This window comes from Phaenicophaeus curvirostris, chromosome 28, assembly GCF_032191515.1.
Source record: "Phaenicophaeus curvirostris isolate KB17595 chromosome 28, BPBGC_Pcur_1.0, whole genome shotgun sequence".
Classification (NCBI taxonomy): domain Eukaryota; kingdom Metazoa; phylum Chordata; class Aves; order Cuculiformes; family Cuculidae; genus Phaenicophaeus; species Phaenicophaeus curvirostris.
Genome location: NC_091419.1, coordinates 694,263 through 719,737, shown reverse-complemented (window position 1 = coordinate 719,737; position 25,475 = coordinate 694,263). Strand labels below are relative to the sequence as shown.

The window sequence follows — 25,475 nt, the reverse complement described above, 5'->3', positions numbered from 1 at the left end:
GAGGAAGGTGTTGATGCGTGGTGGCCTTGTGGTGGGACTGTGCCTGGTGACACTGAGGATGCTCTGATGGTGGCCTAGGGCTTGTGCTGCTGGTGTCAAAGGGAAGCACCAGGGACTTTCTGTAATGTCTGCGGCTTTTCCAGGTGTCTGAGGCATCGAGGTGAGGGAAGCCCACCTTATGCCACCCAGGCGAGTGTCAGCCCCCTCAGGCATGCTGCCCTGGCCCAGCCACCAGTGCCACACAAAGCAGGGGCAGAGCTCAAGGCATTTGAGTTCCTGCCAGGGCTACTGGAGGTGCAGGTTTATAACCTGGGCCAGACGTGGGTATGGGGCAAGTAGGGGCTTGGGGCTGTGATTCCTCTCCTCTGGATCAAGCTATTGACTCCCTGGATGGAGGGAGTACCCTGGAGCTCAGCACAGTCAGAGGAGGAAATTTCCTTCACAAGAGGTAATCCTCTCCCTAGGCCACTGGTAAAAGCTTATCCGTGGCCTCTTGTGCTGTACAGATGAATTACTTGGTGGCCAGGTCATGTATCATGTGAATAATTTGTGTATTGATCTCTGCCTATAATGAGCATTTCCATTTTTTCATGGTTTGGTGTCACTTGAGTGTCACTTGAGTGCCTAGGGCAGAGTCTCCCAAGGAGGGGGAACTCCTGGCTTCTCCCCATTGCCCTGCCTTGACTGTGCTGCCCTGTTCAGCAGGACTTGCTGCCCTTTTTGCCCTTTTGCTACCCTTTTCCTGGTAGCAAGAGGGAGTTTTTGCCATGGTCACATGGGCTTAAGGTCCATCAGGATCCCTACATTGCAGTCTTAGTCCTGCCTGGGGTGTGGGGGCTGACTCCCTGCTCCCTGGTGCTGTGCCAGGAGGTGAACAAGGTGTGTGTGCTTGCAGAGAGCAGGCGGAGGTGGAGGTGCAGGACCCCAAAGCACGAGCCAAAGCCAACTGGCTGAGAGCCTTCAACAAGGTCTGCATGCAGCTGCAGGAGGTGAGCAACACTATGACTGGCTGCTGCTGGATCCCAGCTCTGGCCACATGCTAGACTGGGGACATGGTCCCTTCCTGTACCTGGGCGTCTTCCAAACATGTCCACTCCCTGATCCTGTGGACATCCCACACCCTGAGGGCAGTGGGGAACTGAGGGGCCCCAACAGTGGTGGCCCTACAACCCCATTCACCCCAAGCGGGACCTCCATGAGGGGCAGGGCATGCCAAGGATCTTCCCCCGGTGTGTGCTGCATGCTGTGTGCTGGTGCGAGCCCCCTCTCCCCTGGACTGAGTTGACAATTTTTTGTTCTGATTTTAGACTCCATCCTCCATCTTTTCTTTTTGTTTTGGCTCTGGATTCTCCCCCGGGGGCTTCGATCCCCTTCCCCACCGCTTCTCTTTTCAGTTGTCCACCACCATGGCCCTTGCGCCCGCGTCTCCCCTTCCTGCAGGAAAAGGGTGTAGCCTGCCTGCAGGTAAGCATGTCCAACTGGAACCACCCAGCAATGTGTGTGCCGTGCTTGTGTGTGTGTGTGCAGGGATTGCCCCATGGGGGAGGTATATTTACAATTGGCTATTTCTTCCCTTCTTGCCCAAAATAATCCCCTCCGTGCATGGAGGTGGCACTGGAAGGTGATCCCTGCATACACCCCATCCCCAGTGTGCTCCAGCTTTTCCCCATGCCTCTTTCCAACTGGCTGCAGGTCTAGGCAGGCCTGCTGAGCCTTTCCAGCGATGTATCTTCAGTCCCTCAAACCCTGAATTTTCGCATGGTGCAGCCATCCTCACTGCTTTGCCAGCCCGTTCCCCTCTGATCGAGCCTGCCCACTGCTTGCCCACATCAACCTCTTTGAGATGTTTTATTACCACTGCCAGCTCTTTGCTGGAAAGAGCCCTGTCCATTTAGGAACACGCTTTTGTCTGCCCACCCTCTAAACCCTTTCCATGCTTCCCCAGTGCTGCAGTTGCCAGCTGAGCATCGAGCCCTGGGGGTGCTGCCCTATGTGCCAGGTCTCAGTGCTGCGCCCGTGACCACCCTCCTGTGTCTTGCAGGCCCGTGGAGAAGGTGATGGAGAAGCTAAATCCCTGTGGTTCAAAGGCGGGTGAGTATCGTGTGAGCTACTCTTTCCTCCACATTAGGATGTGATTAATGAGATCGTCGAGGGGCTGGCATGGGAAAACATCACTAAGCTGTGGGCCTGTGGGGATCCAGGTTTTTGGGCTGAATGCTGGTTGCTCCATGCTTTTGGGGGAGCCAGAAGAGATGCCACCACTCCACATCTGCCAGAGCCACTGCTGGGGGAAGGGCGAGGAGGTGAGTGGGTTGGAATGGAGCTGAGCTGGGGTGGCAGCTCCCACTTCTCTCCTGCCGACTGAGGCTCGAGTGAACCCTGAATGTTTCACCTGGATGGGCTGTGGGTCTTGCCCCCATCTTGCTCTTGCAGGTGTCCCAGGCAGAACCTGACAGGTTTCCTGGAGAACCCAGATCATGCCAAGGTTTGGTTGCAGACAGAGCTGGAGGCTGCAATGTGGCATTTCTGCCTGAGCCACACTGCCTGATTTCTTTCACAGCAGAATGGCTCGATGCTCACCTTTGCTGTCCCGGAGGGAAAGCCCAGCTCTCCTGCTCTGGACTGCAAAGCCAAAGCCAACCAAGCCGACCAGGCTATTTTTTCCCCTGGGTTTCACTGTCACTGCTGGAGCAACATATCTTCACATGGGGACAATCATAGTTTTCTGCCAGAATCCCCTTCCCCCTCAGTTTTCAGTCTGATGATTCCTGCCCTGGCCCAGGCAGTGGTGGGGATAGGGGTCCCACAGGTGGGACCTAGGCCAGCTGGGGGCTTGCTCTCCAGTCCTGCCCACCAAGTCCTGAGCAAACATGGGGCAAATACTAGGGACCCTCTTCCTGCCTCAGTTTCCTCTTCCCTGCTGACTCTCTTCTCTCTTGCAGGCCTGGTGGTGGGCTGATCATTATAGACAGCATGCCAGACATACGCAAGCGAAAACCCATCCCCTTAGTTAGCGATTTGGTGAGGCTCCTCCTAACGCCTTGCATCACACAGCTGCCGGCTTTGCTCCCGCTGTGCCCCGCTGGAGTTCGCCGCCCACCCATCCCAGTTGACATTTGCTGGGCACCTGTGCCCTGCTCCCCAGCTGACTCTAACATGGCTTGTGTTTTCTGTTTTCTTTTCTCTGGCCTGGCTTGGCCGTCCGTGGCGGCAGGGGGGCGGCAGTAAGGTTTCTGCGCTGCATTAACAGCATGCCCGACATTAAGCCTGGACGCAAATCTCTCCCTCTAGTCAGCGATCTGGTGAGCGCAGTCTGAGGGATTAAAGAGACAACACCCTTGGGTGCTGCTGGCCAGCCCTGCCCAGCCTCCCCCATACCTGCCAGTGGGGGGTGGGGATGTCCCAGGCTGTTTTGGGGATGTCCTGGCCCTCACAGTGGGGAGCTGTGGGGACAGCACAGCTGGGCTTTCCCCACACAAGGGTGCTTCTCTTTAATGGAGCTCCAGGTTCCTATCTCTACACCAAGCATCAGCCCAAGGCTTCCCATGGCTGCACCTGGTTTTCCAATTTTTTTTACTGCTGCTGTGTCCCCAGTCCTTTCCTGCCCCACCTGCCACAGGCTCTCTGCAGTCTAGGTGGTGGGCAGATGGACTCATGTACCAGAGAAGGGGTAGCCCTGACTTTTCTGAGCTGCACACACCCTGTGCTCCTGTCCTCATTGTCACGCTGTGCTGCCACAACCCAGTCCTCCTGCAGGGGTCGAATACAGCCCCTGGGCAGTAATGGCCAGGACCACTCTACTATCCACCCCCCTGGTGACAAGAGACAGCAATTTTGGAAACCAGACACCCTTGGCACCTGGAATTAGGTGCCCTTCGCCTCGTTCCCCCTCTCTTCACCCTTTCCTGCCTCCACTTTACGCCCTCCCCAGGGTGTCTTCATCCTGTCCCTGAGCTGCCTGCCCCCTCTGATCCCTCTGTCCCCTCCCTGCTGTCCTCACCCCAGTGTCCTCTCTGTCCCAGACTGCTCAGGCAGCTGCTGATGCTTCTGCACTGTGCTGTTGGTGTTGTGGAGTGTTTGGGGTGTGGGTGGTGAAGGGGTGGGCAGAGTGTGAGGCCCCTGCCTTCCCCTCCCAGGATCTGGCAGGTGGCAGCCAGTGCTGTGGGGTGGGAAACTCCCCCAACCTGGCCTGGCACTTGGTGAGGGGTTGACCTTGCCTCTGTTCCCACTGGTTCTGGCAGGGAAGGGGCCAGGACTTTCTCTGCTGTGAGGTGGCTTGCACTAATGGCTTTTTTATTTCCCCCTCGCTGGTCCTGGCTGCCTGCAGGCAATGGTAAGTCCCCCCGACCCTGGTCTCCATGGGGTTTCAGACACATGTTAAGGGGCTCTGCCTCACTGGGGCTCAACTGGGAATGCTGTGGGGTGCTGAACTAGTTCCAGTCTCACTGCACTTTGCAGTGCTGGCATTACTGGAAGCTGGGCTGTCCCCACTGCCAGCCCATGCAGCCACCACGCACCCCTGTCTGGGGTGGGGGCCTGTCCCAGGAGTTTTATGGCCACTGAAACCCCAAAGGAACACAAAGAGACACCCTGTGTTCTTCCATATCCTTTAACTGTGTTTCTTCCCCACAGTCCTTGGTCCAGTCCAGGAAAGCGGGAATCACATCTGCACTGGCTTCGAGCACCTTGAACAATGAGGAGCTGGTGGGTTCTGGGGTTGGCTGGGGTCTGGGGCAGTCACGGTGGGAAGGCTGAGCCTCAGTTGGCTGGGCCAGCAATGGAAATGTGGGGTCTGTGCCACACCAGAATGCTCCTCCAGTGATGCCACAGCAGCCAGGATGCTTCTGGCTGCACCTGGGGAGGGTGGTAGTTGTCACCTGCCTTGCTTGTCTCCACCCAGGGATGACATTGCCTGTAGCCCAGCACCTCTGGATGGAGTCTTCACACTCTGCTGCGTGGCTCAGCTGCCTCACATTGCCTGAGCTTTTCTCCTCCTCTCTCTTCTTTCCTGGCACAGAAAAATCATGTTTATAAGAAGACCTTGCAAGCCTTAGTGTATCCCATCTCCTGCACGACTCCTCACAACTTTGAAGTGTGGACGGCTACCACCCCCACCTACTGCTACGAGTGCGAGGGGCTGCTCTGGGGCATTGCCCGGCAGGGCATGCGCTGTGCCGAGTGTGGTGTCAAGTGCCATGAGAAGTGCCAGGACCTGCTCAATGCCGACTGCCTGCAGAGTAAGGAGTCATTGTCTGCAGCCTCATACCTTTTCACTTTGGAGAGGGAGGAGGAAGAGGTCTAGGGAGAGCAGGACTCCTGCCTTGTGCGTGGGGGGAGTGGTGAGCAGGGCAGACCTGTCTAGGCTGGGCACAGACTCCTCCAGTTCTGAATGCATTCCTGCCCTACGTCATCTCACCCATGGTTGTCCTCTCCCAGGGGCGGCGGAGAAGAGCTCCAAGCATGGAGCGGAGGACCGGACCCAAAATATCATCATGGTGCTCAAAGACCGCATGAAGATCCGAGAACGCAACAAACCGGAGATATTTGAGCTGATCCAGGAGGTGTTTGGGGTCACCAAGACCACGCATACACAGCAGATGAAGGCAGTGAAGCAAAGTGTCCTGGATGGTACCTCCAAATGGTCAGCCAAGATCAGCATCACGGGTAGGCCGTGCCCCTGCACAAAGATGCTGGGTGCTCCAAACCCTCTCCTGTCCCTCATCCTGCAAAGCGGCTTCAGCCCCTGGAGCTCTGCCAGGGACACAAGGCGCCTGTTGCAGGGATCTCAGTTTGGCTGTGGCACTGATTCGTCTCTCTGTTCTCTCTCGTGTGTGCCACATGTGTGCCTGGTGTGGATGGGCATGTGGGCTGTGCCGTGCCATGCTGCACCACAGTTGTTTGTGCCCAGGGCCTGCAAGCAAAGGATAAGACAGGTTCCAGTGACCCATATGTCACTGTCCAGGTTGGAAAGACCAAAAAAAGGACTAAAACTATCTACGGCAATCTCAACCCAGTCTGGGAGGAGAACTTCCATTTGTAAGTTCACTCCTGGCCCCTCTGTTCCCCTTCCTGGCCACTCGTGGTCGTGCTGGACTGCACTGATTGTCAGCACATCCCTGTGGGGTGGTGGGGAGTCAGCCGGGGCCTCATCCTGCCCCAACTGAGGGTGGAAAGAGACTCCAAGAGTCACTGGGAATGCTGGGTTTGTGCTGCAGAGGGTTTGTCTTGGCGATGGGGGCTGATCCAGGGTGTGCTAGGGCTGCCTGGGCATGGTGCAGAGCCCTGCCGAACCCAGTGGGGAGGGCCGGTGCCCCCACATCCACTCTTTTCCCCCGTTCCTGCCCAGAGCTAGTATGGTCCCTCTTGTTTAGGGAAACAGGCTGGGGAGAGGTTGGAAAGACTTTCCTGCTCATGCTGGGGCTTGTCCCTTCTCACCTCCCCAGCGAGTGCCATAACTCCTCTGACCGCATCAAGGTTCGCGTCTGGGATGAAGATGATGACATCAAGTCCCGTGTCAAGCAACGCTTCAAGAGAGAGTCTGATGACTTCCTGGGACAGACGATCATCGAAGTCAGGACTCTGAGTGGGGAGATGGACGTCTGGTACAACCTCGGTAACCGTCTGCCCTGGCATGGCCTGCTTGGGCTGGGACCCCTGTCCCTGCACTCCTGGGGGAGCACACTGCCAGTTCTGGCATGAAGGCTTTTTCAGCCTTTTAGTGTGGGGTCTGCTGTTAAAAACACTGAATATCAAAAGCCATTGCAATCAAATGTTTACTCAGAGTCATTCTCAAAACTCTTTGCCCAGGAGGTCTGCAGCACTGGCCCTCTGCAGAGGGTAAACATGGAGAAGACTCATCTCTGTAGTGCCTAGAGATACGGCCAAATCACTCTCTGCAATGCTTTGGTTGCATTGTACCCTGGCCTGGCTGCACTCAGCACTGTGTGTCCCCTTGTCCCTGACCCAAGAAGCCCTCCATGCCAGAGCTGTCTGTCCCTCTTTGGAGTTACAAATGAGCAGAGTTGCTCTGGGGAAGCCTTACGTCTCATCCCACTCTCTGTATCCCTGCAGACAAGCGGACAGACAAGTCGGCTGTGTCAGGAGCCATACGGCTGCACATCAGTGTGGAGATCAAAGGCGAGGAGAAGGTGGCTCCCTATCACATACAGTACACCTGCCTGCATGAGGTGAGCAGCCCAGGCAGGCGTGAGGGCATGGCCCCCACCCCAGTGATGCCACCGTGCCACCAGTGGCCCCGAGGACCGACAGGACTCATTTCTACCTCCAGAACCTGTTCCACTTTGTGACGGATTTGCAAAACAACGGGGTGGTGAAGATCCCTGATGCCAAGGGGGATGATGCCTGGAAGGTGTACTTTGATGAGACTGCACAGGAGATCGTAGATGAGTTTGCCATGCGCTATGGGGTAGAGTCCATCTACCAGGCCATGACGTGAGTCCCTTTCCCTCCTCAAACGAGGGGTGTCACTGTCAGCATCTTCCTCCCTGCTGCCATTTGCGCCCACCTCCCTGCTACGGGTGCTCCCCTGTCTTGACCTGCATCTGTGCACACCTCCCTCCCCTTCTCTGTGCCTCTGCCCCAAACCCCACACTCCTTCCCAAAGGCAGCCCCTCACCTTCCACTTACCTCTGCAGGCATTTTGCCTGCCTTTCCTCTAAATACATGTGCCCGGGGGTGCCAGCGGTGATGAGCACCCTGCTAGCCAACATCAATGCCTACTATGCCCACACCACGGCTTCCACCAATGTCTCAGCCTCTGACCGCTTTGCCGCTTCCAATTTCGGGGTAAGTCCGATGGTGCGTAAACATTCCTTACTTCTTCTCTTCTTTTGGGAGGGGGTGGGGGGCTCAAAAGGCAAAAAGGGTTGTGCAAAACACCCTGCTTCAAACTGCAACCAGGAAGCAGAGAGATCAAGCCCCTGCTTGCCCTGAAATTCATCCTGCTCCTATTTTTCAGAAAAGAAAAGAGCCACTCCTTTCTGGGAGAAGGTCTAAATTTCCTCCCCAAATTATTAGGGTAAAACCATGAGTAGAGTCTGAGTGGGCTGGGATGCTGGACAGCAGTGTTGGCAGGAGGGGGAAGCCTTGGTGGCAAAATCACAAACAAATGACAAGAGGCCATCCCTGCAGCTCGCTGGGAGTTTTGCACAGCCCTGTACACTTCGGGTGCTCCCTGGGACCTCTTCAGACTCACCTGGCTGTGCTAGCATCCATGGGTGCCTGCTGGCTGCCTCGCTTACCGCTAGCAGGATGAGTTTGTGCTGGGGCCAGGGGCATCCTCAGGGACTTGTGTGAGGAGGGGCTGAGCTCTAGCCCCGGCTCCCCCCACTTTGTCACAGAGGCAGCAGGCAGTTGCTCTGGATGTACGTGGGTTGAGCCAGGATCAGTGGCCAGCCCTGGGTCAGGCAAAGTGCTGAATAGCCAGGGAAACAGCCAGGGCCGACTGCAGCTCCAGAAAGCAGCTGCTTTGGCTCACCTCCTGGTTCCTGTTGCTGGGGGTAGCTGTCGCTGAGCCAACTGCCTCCAGGTCACGCAGGAAGAAACTGTACGGGGGGAAAAAAATCACCTTTTCTCTAACATGGAGGGTTTTAAAAACTTGTTTCTTTCTCTTTTTTTAGAGAGCCTAAGGTTGGGTCCTAAAGTGCCCGACTGTGTCGCTTTAACCCTGAGTACCCATCGTGTCCAGTTTTAAAGCACTGCAGCCATTCGGTGGTGGGGACGCACGGTCTTGGCCCAGAGCCTGGCTTTGCTGTCTCCTGCGAGCGAGCGCGCCGAAGGTTTGCGGTCGCCAGTGCAGGCTGTGGGCTTGGCCGAGCTGTGGCCAAGCAGGCATGGGACTCACTGCCTGGTCCCGTCCCCTTGTCTTCTTCCACCCCTAGGACTCGGCAAGCTGCTCTGGGCTCTCTGGAGCCCTGTGGGGCAGCCCTGACGCAGTACAGCCGATGCTGGAGGGGAACCCAGGGTTCCTATGGGAGGCCCACAGGGTTGTCCAAAGTGTCCCTCTGCCCCAGCAGAGATGCAAAGTGAAATGCATTTTGATGGCATTTTGGGGCAGATTGGTTGTTTTGCCCTCAGCTCTGACACCTGAGCCACAGCCCATTTTTGTCTCCTCCTGCCCCACACTCCCTGTATGGAAGCTGGGCTGAGCTGAATTAAAGCCACTCAGCCCCAGTGGAGACTATCTAACAGGAGCCATTCCCTGCCCATATCCCCTGATGCAGCCTGGTTGGGCGAGTGAGGACCCCATGGAGGCATCCAACTCCTGAGCTGCATCCTGGCCTTGTTTCAAAGAAGCTTGGCCCCGAAGATGGGTGACTGCTGTGAGAGCCCAGCTGCTTTTTCCCTGCCCTTTTTTCCTGAGCTCTTTGAAAGCTGCAGGCCAGGGCCATGATCCTGTGCACCCTCTCCCTGCTTCTGCTCTGAGGCCAAGTGTGGAGGTGTTCAAGGGTGCCTGTCACCCCTCCACCACCACCTCTTGATCCTGTTCTGTGCCTGGCATGGCCACATGTGCCCCAGGATCCATCCACAGCTGCCAGGGAGCCCTGGCCACCAGGAGGGACACGCTCTTCTCCATGGGCATCCCGTTCCTGCCTGCAGGGTTCTGACGAAGGAAGGAGGGAAGGACAGCAGAAAGGAGAGGGATAGCTGGTGGGGCATGGACCAGTTTAGGGGCAGAGAGAGCCAAGGGCAGTGGGGAGGGGGGGTGGTCTCTGCTGCCTTTCCCCCATTTACCTGGCTTTGGGGCATTTCTCTGCAGAAGGAGCGGTTTGTCAAACTCCTTGACCAGCTGCACAACTCACTGCGGATTGACCTTTCCATGTACAGGGTAAGGTGCCTGCCGTGCCTCAGTTTCCCTACCTGTTTAATAAGGTCAGAAACAACAGGCATTTGTTTTCTCCCTGCTCCACTCACTCCTGTGAGAGTTTTGTGTGTAATTCTGCTCTTTTGTTTCCCTTTGGCAGAACAACTTTCCTGCCAGCAGTCCGGAACGGCTGCAGGATCTCAAGTCCACAGTGGATTTGCTGACCAGCATCACTTTCTTTCGAATGAAGGTATTGCTGGGGCCCCACTTGCCCATCCTGCTGGTGAGGAGCCTGACTCTCACTGGCCTCCATTCTTTGCAAGGCTGGGTTTGTGCTGGCCCCATGGTAGGTCCTGAGTGGCTGGCCATAGCTGTGGGTCTGCCTCCAGCACTGCTCCCTCCCCACACACCCAGGTCCAGGAGCTGCAGAGCCCGCCACGAGCCAGCCAGGTGGTGAAGGACTGCGTGAAAGCCTGCCTTAACTCCACTTATGAGTACATCTTCAACAACTGTCACGAGCTGTACAGCCGCGAGTACCAGACAGACCCGGTGTGTGGGGCAGGGGGATCTAGGGTGCACTAGGATGCTGGGTGCTGCAGGGGAACCTTGCTGCTCTCTGTTGCCCTTCCCCATCACCTGTCCTTCATGCAATGCCCCTGCTCCCTCTCCAGTGTGCTCAGCCACATGCAGAATGAGCCCAGAGCCTTGGGCATGGTCTGAACCCTGCTGCTGCAGGTTTGAGACCAGACCCAGAGAAGAAGGGGATGTGTGGGAGCTTTCCAGGGTGTTCCCAGAGCTCTTCTGCCTTCTTGTTAGCCCTGCCAAGAAATTGAGCCCTGTTGGTGGGGTGACTGGAGCCTCTGCTGTGTCCCTATCACTCCAGACTAAGAAAGGCGAGGTGCCCCCCGAGGAGCAGGGTCCCAGCATCAAAAACCTGGACTTCTGGTCCAAGCTCATCACCTTGATAGTCTCCATTATCGAAGAAGACAAGAACTCCTACACACCCTGCCTGAACCAGTGAGTAGGTGATGGGAAAGGGGACCTTGCTTTCCACTCCATGGGATGCTCACATGGTGGCAATGGTAGCTTTAGTCCTTTGGAAGTGGGTTGTAACATCCACTCTACAGATGGGGAAACTGAAGCAGAAGGGAGGTGTGGGGAGGACGTATCTCCAGGTGGAGAGCTGGTCCACCGTGTGCCCGTGCTTCCATCCTCCCTCAGGTTCCCCCAGGAACTAAACGTGGGGAAGATCAGCGCTGAGGTGATGTGGAACCTCTTTGCTCAGGACATGAAGTATGCAATGGAGGGTGAGTCCCCCCATGCTGCCCCGAGCTGGGTAGGGGAACCAAGCAGGAGCCATTCCCACCTCACCTGTTCCCTGGGCAAACACATTTCACCCCCTCACCAACATGATGCCTAGCTTACATCCCACCCAAGAAACACTTCCATCTTCAACCCCATTACTCTGGCATCCCTGGATCTGCCCTAGGGCAGCCATCCCTCAGGTTTGGGGCTCAAAGCAAACCCCATGTACACTCGCCTTCCTCATGCAGAACACGACAAGCATCGCCTGTGCAAGAGCGCGGACTACATGAACCTGCACTTCAAGGTGAAGTGGCTGTACAACGAGTATGTCACCGAGCTGCCCTCCTTCAAGAGCCGTGTGCCTGAGTACCCTGCGTGAGTGCAGTCCTCAAGGGGCAGGGGGTGCTTGTGCCCTGGGGTTGGCTGCTTCACTGAGATGGGGCTCTCTTCCAGCTGGTTTGAGCCCTTTGTTATCCAGTGGCTGGATGAAAATGAAGAGGTGTCACGGGATTTCCTGCACGGAGCGCTGGAGCGGGACAAGAAGGATGGGGTATGACCAGGACTGTTGGTGGGCAAGGGGTTTGTCCCTCAGTGCTCAGTGTGTCTCCACCAGGGCCAAAATCTCCTCTCCCTGCCTCCTGCTGACACTGCCTCTCACTCCTCCAGTTCCAGCAGACGTCAGAGCACGCACTCTTCTCTTGCTCCGTGGTAGATGTCTTCTCCCAGCTCAACCAGAGCTTTGAGATCATCAAGAAGCTCGAATGCCCTGACCCCCAGATTGTTGGGCACTACATGCGAAGGTTTGCCAAGGTGGGCAGCTGCCGGGGCAGGGACTACTGGGCCAGCAGCACCCCTGGAAACCTCATCCCAGCCCTAGCCTGGGGCTCCTGGCCTCAATCTGCTGCCTCCTACCCAGCTACATTCAGCAGCCTAGACCACAAGTTGCATCACCTCTAATAGCAGTGCTCAAGTGAACATTCCACCAACAGACTCTGTGGCTCTCCCTGCTTTGGTAACACAGGAGAGTAGGTCATTAATGAGTTAATTGGTTAATTAATCTGATCTGAGGGCTGGAGTACCTCCCATATGAGGACAGACTGAGAGAGTTGGAGTTGTTCAGCCTGGAGAAGAGAAGGCTGCAGAGAGACCTTAGAGCAGCTTCCAGTACTGAAAGGGGCTCCAGGAAAGCTGGGGAGGGGCTCTTGATTGGGGAGTAGAGGGATAGGATGAGGGGAACGGTTTTAAGCTGAAAGAGGGAAGATTGAGATGATATCTTAGGAATAAATTGTTTGCTGTGAGGGTGTGGAGGCTGTTGCCCAAGTTGCCCAGAGCAGCGGTAGCTGCCCGATCCCTGGAGGTGTTGAAGGCCAGGTTGGATGGGGCTTGGAGAAACCTGATCCAATGGCAGGTGTCCCTACCCATGGCAGGGGGTGTGGAACTGGATGGGCTTTAAGGTCCCTTCCTACCCAAACCATTCTGTAATTCCATAATTAATTAAATACCACTGCCTCACTGCAGTTGGAGAAGTGGGGCAGAGGACGGGAGTTGCAAGCAGGTTTGATGGCTGGTGTCTTCACAGTTGTGCTGGATCTGGCTTCCCAGTGGCTATGCCATCGTGCCTCCTGGCACATCTGTGGGGCCAGAAGATCTGGATGTCTCAGGCCGTATGCAGGTGTTGGGTTGTTACACTGCGGTGGGACTCATGTTCTCCTTTGTTTCCTCTTTTCCTCTCTTTGCTGCCATCTGCGTGGGTCCCATTCCTCATCTGGCTGCAGACCATCAGTAATGTGCTACTTCAGTACGCTGAGATCATTTCCAAGGATTTTGCCTCGTACTGCTCCAAGGAGAAAGAGAAAGTGGTGACGTATCTCTCTGCTTGGCACCTGCTTGGTGCTACCAGGCAGGACTGTCTCCACACAGTGACCCCAGCCATCACCTCAGCTCCAGAGCTGGCCCCTGTGATGCAAGTCCAGCCTTGGTCTCTGTCCGATGGCAGTCCTTGAAATGCTGTCTGGCAGGCCTCCATGCTGTGACTGTCCTTGTGTCCCCCAGTGCAGGATGGGAGGGACCTAGGGTGGTAGGCAGATGTTCCAGCCATGTTTGTTGGTGATTTGTTTTCCCCTCTCTATCCCTCCAGCCCTGCATCCTGATGAACAACATTCAGCAGCTCCGCGTCCAGCTTGAGAAGATGTTTGAAGCCATGGGTGGGAAGGAGGTGCGTGTCAGAGGGAGCCTTCTGAGGGGGGTTGGATCAGTCCCTTCTACGCAGAGGCAGTCACTTCCCTGGCTCTGCAGGGCTGGGAGCAAACCCCAGTTCTTCACTCCTGTATGGGATCACACTCTCCCAACATGTCTGATGATGGATGGGTTTCACCCTGCCTAGGGGTGCATTTAGGGTGCAGAGACCCCCAGGGCTGGGCCAGGGACCCTGATGGCTTCTCTAATGTGTTCCTCCTCCAGCTGGACACAGAAGCCAGTGATATCCTCAAGGAACTGCAGGTGAAACTCAACAATGTCCTGGATGATCTGAGCAGAGTCTTTGCCACCAGGTACACTTGGGTGAGCGGGTATGAGTGGTGGGCCAACGAGAGGGCTGGGGGTCCAGGAGCAGTGGCTGTGGCCAGGCTGGGGAATTCTGCTCAGCCAAGTGGGTCCTGGATGTGGTCTTGAGGGAAGCTGAGCTGCCTGGGCATTGTGGTCCCCAGTTTCCAGCCACACATAGAAGAGTGTGTGAAGCAGATGGGCGACATCCTCGGCCAGGTGAAGGGCACTGGCAACGTCCCTGCCAGCACATGCAGCAGCGTTGCACAGGATGCTGACAATGTCCTGCAGCCCATCATGGACCTCCTGGACAGCAAGTGAGTGTGGGAGGCAACAGGAATCCCCACCCTCCACAATGCCCCTGACATGCCCCAGGGGTGTGGGGACCTGCAGGGTCAGGGTGACTGGGCAAGGAGTGACATCAGGGCTGCTGCGCTGGGACCTTCAGCCCTGTTCCTTCCCTGCAGCCTGACGCTCTTTGCCAAGATCTGTGAGAAGACGGTACTGAAGCGGGTGCTCAAGGAGCTCTGGAAGCTAGTGATGAACACGATGGAGAAGACCATCGTCCTGCCCCCGCTCACTGACCAGACGGTGAGTGATGAGGAGCAAGACCAGAGACAGGAGACTCTCGAGCTGAGACACAGCTGGCCTACTGCAGCCAGTGTGGGACACTGCTGGAGGCAGGTGCCCTCACTGGCTGCTGAGGGTTGGGGGCTTTGGCAGCCTCCCCAAACCCACCACTAACGCATGGCCAGGGAAGGGATGGAGGAAAGAAAGGTCATCCTTGACCCCAGTGCCTAGTGCAGCCCAGCATCCTCTCGGCTGGCTTTGCCAAATGACCTTCCTGCCATCTCCATTGTGGCACCAGGAGGGAGCACTGTTCCTTTCCTCTCCATCCTTCCCTCTGAGATGGGGCAACATCCTATGCCACACTCACCAGTATGGGTTGTGGGCACGGTCCCTGTGCAAGGAGGTGACTCAGAAGGCTCTTGGAGTCTGGAGAGCCACCACATGGCAGCCTTGCTGTGGGCTGGGGTTGCTTGTGGAGCAGGGACTGGCTTTGCGGGGATGGTCAAAGTGGGCATGGGGGTGGGGGGGCATGTTCCCATGGCAGGGCAGAACTCTTCCTTAGTCATGGGATGAAAGGGCTGTAGGGGAGCAGGGCAGAGGCCAAGGAATGGTCCTTCCTCAGAGGGAGGTTGCCTACAGCCTCTAAGGCTCCATACTGCCTTGCTACATGTTTGTCCACCATGCACCCTGAAGCTTCCCAGGGCAGCTGGTCCTTTTGGGTCAGCCAGGGAAGGGTGATACAAAGGGCTTTGAGCCAGGCTGTCCCTGTTACTCTTGATGGCTTTTGTCACTGTCATAATGGTGAACTCAGGCTCTTAATTGGAGTCCCTGGAGTCACCGCCTGCTGTGTCACCTTTCTGTGGCTGTGGGGCTCCTTGTGCTTTGTCTGTAAGGGATGATGCCTTGGTGACCTATCAGCCCTCACTGGTGTCACCTCACTGGCACCTCATCGCCACTCAGAGCTTGGCTTAGGTCAGCCCTGCATTGCTCCCGGCCAGGCTTGGACACCCTTGGCCAAAGATGGTCAAATCTAGCAGGAATGCTGGTGCCACCTGTTACCACCCCAGTCCCCGTCTCCCTCCTTTCCTTTGACTGTGTGTGACTAAGCCATGTTTGGGAGGCAGTGAGCCCTGTGCTGAGGGCAGAGGAGGGCACATGGACATGTGGATGCGTTGGGCAATTTTCCTGAGCGGCAGCAATCCTTTGAGGGAGCCATGCTGGGGGTGGTCCCTGCGGCAGGGGACAGCCATTAAGGATGGCTCTGGGCTCCACAGCCTGGGTGCGTTGGCAGCTTGGGGCTCCATGTCAGAACCGAGTGTTGAGTTGGATGTGTCAGCTCCCTGGAGTCCCCCCTCCACAGTGAGGAAGGACTGGGCACTTGGGATGGGCTTACACTGGGGCTGTGGAAACCTGGGGTGCTGGTGGCAGGGCATCGACACTGGGTGTTGTGGCCCGTCAGATGGGGACACCTCAACTCTGCTGTCCCTCCTGGCTGGCAGGGGTGGGGGTGGCCAAGGCTGATACTGAGCTGTGGGGCAGCTGGGACTGGGGAGGATAGAGGAAGGGGCCGACACTCACATCATGGTTGTTCTTTCCAATTGCTCTGCTCGCCTCTCAATGGCAGATGATTGTAAGTACGGCAGCTCCCTGTCTGTCTGTTTGTCTGTCTGCTGTGTGTCGGTCCTGGCCTCAACAGTTTCTGTCTTGTGTGACTGCCCACACCCTGCCCATGCCCTCTTCCAGCTCCCAACTTGATCCACCTCTGTGGTCCCCATCCTCGTGCTGCCTGCTTGGCACTGGCTCCCGGCAGGCACTTGCCCGTGGCCCCATCCGAATTCAGGGAGTGGAAGGGTCCTGGACAGATCTGCAGTGCCTGGATGTGGTGATGGGGTGGGATGGGGACAGTGATGGGGCAGTGCCATAACTGTGGACAGCCAAACCATGCTGAGGATGAGAGAGGCCTCTGGATACATGAGCCAGGGGTGCAATGCTTGCCTGGCAGTCAGGGCTGCTCTTCCTGACCCCTTGTGCCTCAGTTTCCCCTTGAGGCCCTGGCTGGAGTGTGGCTGTGGTGAAGGCTGAGGGCAGAGGCTTTTCCTGCCTGTGGAGAAGAGCGTCTTGCTGAGACGTGACAGTTCCTGTCCCAGTTGCTCAGCAGTGGGGCAGGTTACTGGCACAAGTTGTGAGATATCCCTGGCTGGGATATGACCCTCAGAGCCTGGGCTTATGGGTTCACTTTTTGGCATTGCTGCTGGGTTCTTGTGCAGCTTTGACTGAGAAGTTTCCTTTTGCTGTCTTCTGCTCCATCTGTGGTCAGAGGCTTATGCCCTGTGGGGCAAGAGAAGGGCCTCATCTGCCCCCAGTCTCGCCCCTAGCTCTGATTTGGCCCCAGGCACTTTTCCAAGGAAGAGCAGTGGTGTGGGCGCCGGTGGGTGAGTTCTGGGCGCCTATCCTTGTGGTGACAAATGCCTGTCCCATGTTCCCCAACATCTTTTGTTTCCACAAGTACCATTTGGAGAGACCCTGGAGCTGAGCCTCCTCTCAGACCTCACGAAGACCACATGTCCCAGCCTTACTGAGGTTGCTGGGTGACTTGGGTGTTGTCAGCTATAAGGGGTTCAAGGTCCTTTTGTTCAACCATCATCCTGTGCCTCAGTTTCCCTCTAGGGCAAGAAACCATCCTGGCAGCTCTGCTTGGCCCTAACTGCTCCTTGTGCCTCCTGCAGGCTTCCCTGCCAGCTGCCCTGCCCTGCTACACTGTCCTGATTCAGATGTGCCCCAGGTTCCCCTGAGAGGGTGATTGGGAACCCCTTCCCATGGTGCTGATGCCCTGTTTTACACTGTTTCTCCTGCCACTCCTGGGCCTGGATCAGTGTGGGCTCATCCCTGGGTGCAGCGCTGCATGGATTAGAACTTTGTGCAAAACCCAACTGCAGCTGCTCTCTCCCCATGCCCTCCCCGGTGCTGTAGGGACACCAGGGGCTGTCATAGTGCCAGCTGGCTCTTGCCTCCCTGTATCCCAGTGGGAACCAGTCCCACATGGGCTCAGCATCCCTGTATCCAGCAGGGACATGTAAACCCAGCATTCTAGTGTGGGGACCGGTTCCCCACCAGTGCAACATCCTCCAGTCCAGCAGGGACCAGTTATCCCAGCATCTCAAAGACACTGACCCAGCATCCCTCTGCAGACCAGTACCTCACTAACCCAGTATCCCAGTGGGGACCAGTCCCCCGTGGGCCCAGCACCCTAACAGGGCCCAGTACCCCACTGGACCTGGCTGTTCTTTAGCAGCTCAGTGCTGTCTCTGCTGCCAGCTTGTGGCCTCCCCATGTGCCCAGCCTTGCCATGCACACTCAGTGTGTGTCCCACAGTGTCCTCCCATGCAACCACTCAACCTCTGATGTTGCTTCTACAGGGCACGCTCTTGAGAAAACATGGCAAAGGGACAGAGAAGGTAAATAGCCATGGGCTCCATGTGTGTCATTGCCCTGTGGCCACAATTGTGGCCCCACACCCACAGCCCCACACCTACCTGCTGTGGAGGGCCAGGCTTGTCTGTGCTTCCTCTGTTGTGCTGTCTGGATGTGCCATTGCCTGTGTGGTGTGTTGTTGTGTTGTCCGGGATGTGCTGCCTGTGTGCAGGATGGGGGCAATGACCTGTTTCTGTGTGTTGCCCAGGGCAGGGAGTGGGTGTTGTGTCATGTTTAGCCCCCATGGATGTGTATGTGGTGTGTCACCTATCACTGGGCAGGCATGGGGTATGTTGCTCAGCACACCTCCAGGTGTCTGGCTGGGACAGTGTGGGCATGGGGTGCCCAGTCATGGGAAGTCCCAAGCTCAAATCCATCTCGCTGGCTGGGGCTCAGGAAGAGGTGACTCCCAGGATGCTGGGCCATGCTGTGGAATGTGCAGGGCACACTGGTGGTCCTGGAGCTGCCAAGATCCCCTGAACCTTTGAGCCCGCTTCCCCTGATACCTGTGAAGCCTTAGCAAGGCTCGCTAAGCCACCCAATCTTGCCAAAAGGCCTTTCTGCATGCACACAGACTATCCCTCTGTCTGGGTGCTCCCTACTGCCAGGCTGGGGGCCCAGCGCACCCTTGCAGGCTGCCTGCTCCCAAAACCTGGCTCTCAGGAAAAGCCCTGCTGGCATCTGTCTTGGCAATGCTTGCAGCTCTCCCTGGCTTGGATCCTGCCCCAGTTTGCTGGGCGTGCTTTCCTTTCCTTGCTGCTATTTCCCCAACCCCAAACAAGACAGGGAGTGGCCCTGCTCCCATGTAGGAAGAGACCTGTCATGCTTGTCACAGGTTCAGCAGCAAGCACTGAGCTGAGCCTTTACTGGTGTGAGATGGTGCCAAACCAATGGCACCAGTGGAGAACTTGGTGCGGTCAGAGAAGAGTTACAGGGCCAGAGCTCACACGGCAAAGGGGTGGGGGGTTGGTGGGGGAGGGCCTGACCCGCATTTGCTGCTGCTGGGGCCACCAGTAACTGTCCATTGCTGTTCTCTTCCAGAGCAGGGTGAAGCTGCCCAGTCACACTGAAGTAAGGACAAGGCTCTTCTGCTCCCCACTTGGCTCTGGTCCTTCCTCTCACCTTCTCCCCATCCCTTGTCCTGTGCGCTGTGGGGTGGAGGAGTCCCAGCTCAATACAGTGTCCTGTTGTGCTCTGTTTGGGTGACACCAGTGTCCCCAGCTCCCAGCCTGTTCACTGGCTGGGGGGAGACAGGGCCATCAAGGGAAGGAGTAATGGGACAGAACTTGCAAAGGGGGCACACAGATGGTTAATTGGGGCTACAAAATGAGGGCATGAGGGGGGAGACCCCTGAAGAAGGTAATGGTTAGTGGGATAAATGCTGTGATTTCTCAGTTTTAGGAAGGAATGAAGCTACTGGTGCTGGGAGGGGGAAGGAGGTGGGAATCACTGGCTGTGCCCCAGTGGGCCCCTGTTTGCCTAGTTGGGTGTTGTGCACTGGAGGGCTTGAGTAGCAGTGCTTGTGCTCAGACCAGTGATCTGCCTGTGCCATGGGGCTGCAGCCCAAGGAGCCGTGCCAGTGGGCCCCATGGAATGGCTTCATGGCCCTTGCCCATGGGGATGGTACAGGGCAGGTGAGGTGACCAGCAGCTCCTGTCTGTGGTGTTCCCTGGGTGCAAAGGGGCTGGGAACCTCCCTGGGGCTGGGATTGGGGCAAGGGTCTGGGTGGCAGGGGATGTTTCACTTGGCTGCCAGCACCGTGGGTACTGAGGGACTGTGCCGCATCAGCCCTGTGCCCTCTGTCCCCCTGCACTCACTCTCTACACCCTCCAGCCTAGATGCTTTATGATTGTGCAGTACTAGTGAGGTGGATGCTGGGCACTGTTGGATGCAGAAGTGGGCGCTTGGGCACTGCAGGGAACAGGATGGGACCCTTAGGCCAAGCTGCTTGTGCTGCACAGGGGGTGAGGTCCCTGATGTCAGGCAGATGTCCTGTCCTGGGATCCCCAAGCACCCAACCTGTGCTGAGAACTCAGGGTCTAGGACAGGGGCTACCCCTGCTCCCTGCACCTGCATCACCATGCCTGGCATGGCTGGTGGCCCCTGGGACTCTCAGAAGAGCACCTCTCTGGAGCCTGGGGAGCTGGGAAAGCCCCTGGAGCTGCAGCAAGCTCCTGGCACTGCGTGTCCAGCCTGGCCATGGCACCCTCCAGCCAAGCTACTCACTGGGGCCGTTCTTATCTCTTTGCTCTCTGCAGGGCACACAGATGATTTTCAATGCAGCCAAGGAGCTGGGGCAGCTCTCCAAGCTGAAGGTGAGGGCTGGGGGACAGGTGCGCTCTGGCAGGGGGGCACTTTGCAGGCCGGCACTGGTACTGTTGCAAGGCCCCCACCAGTGCTTGTTTGCTGGCATGGCTGGGGCAAAGATAGTAAGGCCCTTGTCCCATGTTGAGGGCAGGATTTGTTCCCTGCAGGACCACATGGTGCGGGAGGAAGCCAAGAGCCTGACCCCCAAACAATGTGCAGTGGTGGAGCTGGCGCTGGACACCATCAAGGTGGGGGCACTCTGGGTGTAAAGGGATGCCCCTGTGGGCTCTAGCCTTAAGGTACAGACCCAGGAGGGCACTTGAGGGGGGGATGGTGGCCTCCAGCAGAGCTGCTGAGGACCCTGTGGCCATCTCTTCCCTTTAGCAATACTTCCATGCTGGTGGTGTGGGACTGAAGAAGACATTCCTGGAGAAGAGCCCTGACCTGCAGTCGCTGCGCTACGCCTTGTCCCTCTACACCCAGGCCACTGATCTCCTCATCAAAACCTTTGTGCAGACCCAGTCTTCACAAGGTACCGTGAATGACCCTGGCCCCCTAACCCACGGCTGCTGTCCCCACACATGGGCTCAGCTGCCCCACGGCCAAGGACCAACCCTGCCTCTGTTCCAGTGGGGTTGGGTGTCACAGAGGGGTGGGAGGGGTAAGGGGCTTTTTCCTCCCATGCTTTGCAGGTGAAGAGGGGCCATGGGTGCCCAGAGGCAGCCTGGCACCCCAAAGTCCCTCAGCAGCAAGAAGAGCGTGTCCCTCTCTGCCAGAGTATGATTGTTCTGGCACAGAAATGTGGCCATGGATGAGGGAGAAGGTCACCCTCTGGCCACCTGTGGACAGTGTTTGTCCCCTCTGGGTGGCCCCTGTCACCGAGTAGAGGCACCTCTGGTCCAGTGCTGCCTTGGAGCTGCCAGTCTCAGCTGAACAATGCCAGCCTGGCCAGGGCTCAGACCTCTTGCAGGATTGACTGGATCCCAGTGCTGTGCCAGGGCCTGTTCTGGACATGCTGGGTGCCTCACATACTCCATGGGCCTCTCAGTCCCAGAGCAGTACGTGTAGAGTGCGGGGCACCTCCCTGGGGCAGGACTACCCCTTGGCTCTAAATGCTGCCCTTTATTTTGTCCCTTGGTTCCTAGAGGAGGGGACAGAGATGATCGGTGGTTGTCATGGGCCATCAGATAGTGACCCAGGCAGGCCTGTCTGTGTCCTCGGGGAGTGGGACGTGTGTTTGCTGTCTGTGCATCTCCTGCAAGGGACGTCTGTCCTGTCTGTGCCTCCTGTGCCAGCCATCTTGGGGGCGTGGGGTTGGGTCCATTGGGTGCAATCTGGCTCCAGGACCCCCTGGGCTTAGAGCTGGGTGGTGCCTGGCACTCCCATGTTGCTACAATTTTGTCCAGATGCTCGGCCGTCCATCTGTCTGCGAGATCTGATCTCTCTCTCTCTCTCTCTCTTTGTTTTCTCTCCCTCTTTTTCACTGTTCCTGTCCCCCATGCATGTTGTCTCCTTCCTCCTCTCTTAATCTACTCTGTGCTGTGTCTCTGTCTCTCTCTTTTTCCTTCCCGCTAGTTCATGGTGGGAAAGGTATTAGGTTTACCCTTAGTGAAGAAATTTATCCTGAGAAGGGTACGTGTGCTGCTCACCTGCCCCTGCACCTGTCTGCCACTGCCGGCCCGGGCTAGTAACCGTCCCAGCACCATGGGCTGGGATGGCCAGGAGCCTTGTCTCAGTGCTGCTGGCCTTGAGGACTCAGCGTGGGCAGAGCTGGAGCCTTCTGCCCACAGACTTGCACTCCCTGGGCTGCTTTTTGGGCTGAATTTGGAGGAACTGTGCTCCCCCAGACCGGGGAGGGGGCCGTGCCTCATGGGGACAGGGGTGCAAACCTTTGCTTACGAGCTCTGAGCACCCCGCATTGTCTGCAGTGCTGCTGCCTGGGAGTGGGCACCTGACACAATCTCCCTGCAAGCCGGGAAGCTGTCCCCTTGGCACATGTGGCCCCAGAGGAGGCCATGACCATGTCCATGTCTCTCTCCCATCCACCCTGCTGCCAAAAGGACCATTACTAGCTTTGCTCTGTCAAGCTCCATCCTCCTGCCCTGGGGCGTGAAGAATGAGCCCAGTTCCATGGGCCTTGCTTGGTCTCCATCACACTCTGCCAGAGGGGCTGGGACTGCACCCCGTGCTTGGCCTCCCCTACCCAGACACTCCCCCATCACCCACCATCGCCTCCATTTCGGCTCCGCATGCAGCGCTACCCGGGTGGCAGGTGCCTGGGTATATGGGGCATCTGGGGTGGGACAGAAGATGGAGGTGGATGGAGAGGAGAGTGTGCTGCCACCAGCCTCCTCCCTCAGCCTGGCCCCCTCACACTGGGGTCCATGCAGTAACACATGGGGATGTGTCCTCTTTCCCACTGTGATTTCCACCCTGGGAGTTTTCTGCGGAACTGAGTTTGCTCTCCTTGGCCCCTCCTGACCCACAGAGCCTGTCCTTCTGCCCTGCTCCCCCTCTTTCACCCATGAGTGCATGCACAGCTCTTGAAGGGGACAGGGCGGGCTTGGCTGTTGGTCGCAGGTCACCCGAGTTCCCCAGACTTGGGGATCCCCAGGCTTGATGTTACCCCTTGAGATGGAGGGGATACAAGTGGTGACAGGTCAGTCCCATGCCCCTGACAAGGACCAGATGGGGTCTCTCCTGCCTGGTGCTGTGCCCATGCTCATGGCCACACATGGAGCACTGATACCCCAGGCACCAATCCACCCAGGCACCTCAGTCCCTGCCAGGACAAGGGAGGTTCATTGGGCCCTCGCAGCATTGGGTGCGATGACAGAGAGCCAGGCTGGTGCTGGGGATGTCCTGCCATGCCCTGGCCCAGACTGGTGCATGCCATCCTTGACAGTTGCTGCACCCATGCTGGTGTCCCCTGTCTTTTGCCACACTGGCAGACCAAATCCTACTGCCCATCCCCTCCTGCTCTGACGGGTGACCTGCTTCCTCCAGTGGGATTGGTGGTGGGCAGGGGACTTCAGGGACACAGCGAGAACAGGCACTAATGTCTTCTTCCTTTGCCATGCAGGCTCTGGTGTGGATGACCCTGTTGGGGAGGTGTCCATCCACGTGGAGCTTTTCACTCACCCTGGCACTGGAGAACACAAGATCACTGTTAAAGGTGGGTTCGGCCAGCTGGCATGCCAGGGTCTGTGTGGTGGCAGTGCCCTACCAGTCTCACGTGTCCCCTCCTTGCAGTGGTGGCTGCGAACGACCTCAAGTGGCAGACATCGGGCATCTTCCGGCCCTTCATCGAGGTCAACATCATTGGGCCCCATCTCAGTGACAGGAAGAGGAAATTCGCCACCAAATCCAAGAACAACAGTTGGGCTCCCAAGTACAATGAGAGCTTCCAGTTGTGAGTGGCACCATGTGGTCAGGCTGGGGAACGTGACCCCATAGTGTGGGGACCTGCTTCTCCTGGGATCTACCCATGAATTTGCTTGTCTCTTCAGGGGATGTTGTAGATATTTTTTCATTGGTAAAAGCGGGGATTTAGGAAAAGGAAAAAAAAACAAACACAAAAGGCTTTTTTAGGGGCAATAGGGAGGCAGCACCTTTATATGGTGCTGTTGCACAGCAGGGGGCCTGGGAGTGTGACCCCCTGTGCCAACACTGCCTGTCCCTTGTCCCCCTGCAGCACGCTGGGAACAGAGACAGGCCCTGAGTGCTACGAGCTGCAGGTGTGCGTGAAGGATTACTGCTTTGCTCGGGAGGACCGGACAGTGGGCATTGCTGTCTTGCAGCTCCGCGATATCCTGCAGCGACCTGGTTGTGCCTGCTGGCTGCCCCTGGGCCGCCGCATCCATATGGATGACACTGGCCTCACTGTTCTCCGCATCCTCTCCCAACGCAACAATGACGAAGTGGCCAAGGAGTTTGTCAAGCTCAAGTCGGACACACGCTCAGCTGAGGAGGGCAGCAGTTAAAGCCCTTCTGCCTCCCATCCCTCTCCCCCCACTCCTGGCCCCTTTTCTACAGCCTCCTCCAGCCATGTATAAGCCATAACAGAGGCCACAAGAGGAGTCTCCTTCCCGGCTCTGGGTGGGTGAGGGGGATGTGGCTTCAGTGACAGGCACACTCAGCCCTTCCTTGTCCACACTGGCTGGTGACAGTGGTGCAGAGCATGGCCATGCCCCCATCCACCTCCGATGGGAAGGTGCTGGGGCTGGCAGGGCTGCAAGAAAGGGCTGGACCCCAGACTGGGCAGTGAGACAGATCTGCACCTTCCCAGCCTGTCTGAGAGGGAGGAACCCCAGTGGCCTACCCCAACCCTGCCCTGTCCTACCCAGCCTCAAACCTCAACCAGTGACAGTGGGAAAGGGCTGGGGCAGGGATTCGGGGTGGTGTCCCATCCTGCCTAGGGATGTTAGTGTGTGACTGGCATAGGATGATGGCCTCTTATCATAGCATGATGTCCCTAAGGCATCACCGGTTGCCCTGAGGGGCAGGGAGGCTCCCACCTGCTGAGCACCCTGTACATATGTAAATAGCTGTACATACACGGGGCAGCCAGACTCCGAGGCCGTGTCCTGCACTGAGAAGGGCTATTTGGTCTGTTGGGTCGGTTCCCCTCCCTGGCTGGCAGTGGCATCACCGGGGCCGGGAGTGGCAGGGAACAGCCCCCAGCCCATATCCTGTCTTCCCTGCCTTGCTGTCATTGTAGGCTGTCCCACTGCCACCCCCAGGGTGCCAGGACTTGGGGACGAGGGCTGAGGCACTGGAACAGACGGACCTGTCTCCCTTTGCTCTGGCCAGTGGGGACCAGCCACCCCTGTTCAGTGCAGCAGTGCCCATGGGACCTCCTTGGTGCAAGAGCTCCCCATTCCCCCACCTCCCTGCCCTGCCCAGAGGATTCCCTCCACCCAGTTTCCCATTAACCACCATTTCTGTGTTATCAGTGGTGTGTGTGTCTCGTGTGAGTGCTCAGAAGGCCAAGGTGTGCAGTGTCAGGGATGGCCACCCCAGCTGGCCAGCTTGCCCTAAGTACTGGGGAAGACAGAGGCCTGATGACCCTACAAGTCAATATACCTCTCTCAGCCCTCTCCCCATCCCTAAACAGGGTACCCCAACTGTCCCCCATCCTCCTTTTTCTATAGGGTTTGCCTGGGACCAAAAGATTGAGCTTTCCTCTCTTGTTTCTGTTCAATGTTTACACTCTCCCACATGGCCAAGCTGGGTCTCAGCCCCACATCCCCTGATTTGGTGCCCCTGGCCCTGTGCCCCGTCCCCAGACTATCCTGTTTGGCATGTGATTGAACTAACCAATTTTGCTCCTGTAGCACACGTCACCAATGCGTGTGTGCCTGTACCACCCTGTGCGGCACTGCTGCCGGCGGCTACCATGGATGCATGACAGTGAGATGTTTTGCACTATTTTGAATTTTTTGGGCTCTGTAAAAAT

At 57.3% G+C, this 25,475-nt stretch overlaps 1 protein-coding gene across 1 annotated transcript in view; it reads left to right on the top strand.

The window, feature by feature from the left end:
- UNC13A (unc-13 homolog A) overlaps positions 1–24,393 on the top strand; it is a 35,849-nt gene extending 11,456 nt beyond the window's left edge. The window contains exons 12-42 of the mRNA XM_069877919.1: positions 896–989; positions 2,042–2,091; positions 2,943–3,021; positions 4,633–4,704; positions 5,018–5,237; positions 5,437–5,664; positions 5,895–6,036; positions 6,444–6,613; positions 7,072–7,187; positions 7,289–7,452; positions 7,656–7,806; positions 9,779–9,847; positions 9,984–10,073; positions 10,238–10,372; positions 10,707–10,840; positions 11,045–11,130; positions 11,377–11,503; positions 11,582–11,678; positions 11,795–11,938; positions 12,904–12,987; positions 13,266–13,343; positions 13,589–13,677; positions 13,834–13,986; positions 14,137–14,260; positions 19,969–20,025; positions 20,185–20,265; positions 20,402–20,549; positions 21,593–21,649; positions 23,100–23,192; positions 23,270–23,429; positions 23,712–24,393. Coding sequence (XP_069734020.1) covers positions 896–989; positions 2,042–2,091; positions 2,943–3,021; positions 4,633–4,704; positions 5,018–5,237; positions 5,437–5,664; positions 5,895–6,036; positions 6,444–6,613; positions 7,072–7,187; positions 7,289–7,452; positions 7,656–7,806; positions 9,779–9,847; positions 9,984–10,073; positions 10,238–10,372; positions 10,707–10,840; positions 11,045–11,130; positions 11,377–11,503; positions 11,582–11,678; positions 11,795–11,938; positions 12,904–12,987; positions 13,266–13,343; positions 13,589–13,677; positions 13,834–13,986; positions 14,137–14,260; positions 19,969–20,025; positions 20,185–20,265; positions 20,402–20,549; positions 21,593–21,649; positions 23,100–23,192; positions 23,270–23,429; positions 23,712–24,000 — 3,781 coding nt within the window. The 3' untranslated portion in view covers positions 24,001–24,393. The remainder of the gene's footprint in view (positions 1–895; positions 990–2,041; positions 2,092–2,942; positions 3,022–4,632; positions 4,705–5,017; positions 5,238–5,436; positions 5,665–5,894; positions 6,037–6,443; positions 6,614–7,071; positions 7,188–7,288; positions 7,453–7,655; positions 7,807–9,778; positions 9,848–9,983; positions 10,074–10,237; positions 10,373–10,706; positions 10,841–11,044; positions 11,131–11,376; positions 11,504–11,581; positions 11,679–11,794; positions 11,939–12,903; positions 12,988–13,265; positions 13,344–13,588; positions 13,678–13,833; positions 13,987–14,136; positions 14,261–19,968; positions 20,026–20,184; positions 20,266–20,401; positions 20,550–21,592; positions 21,650–23,099; positions 23,193–23,269; positions 23,430–23,711) is intronic.
- Positions 24,394–25,475: the final 1,082 nt, after the last annotated feature.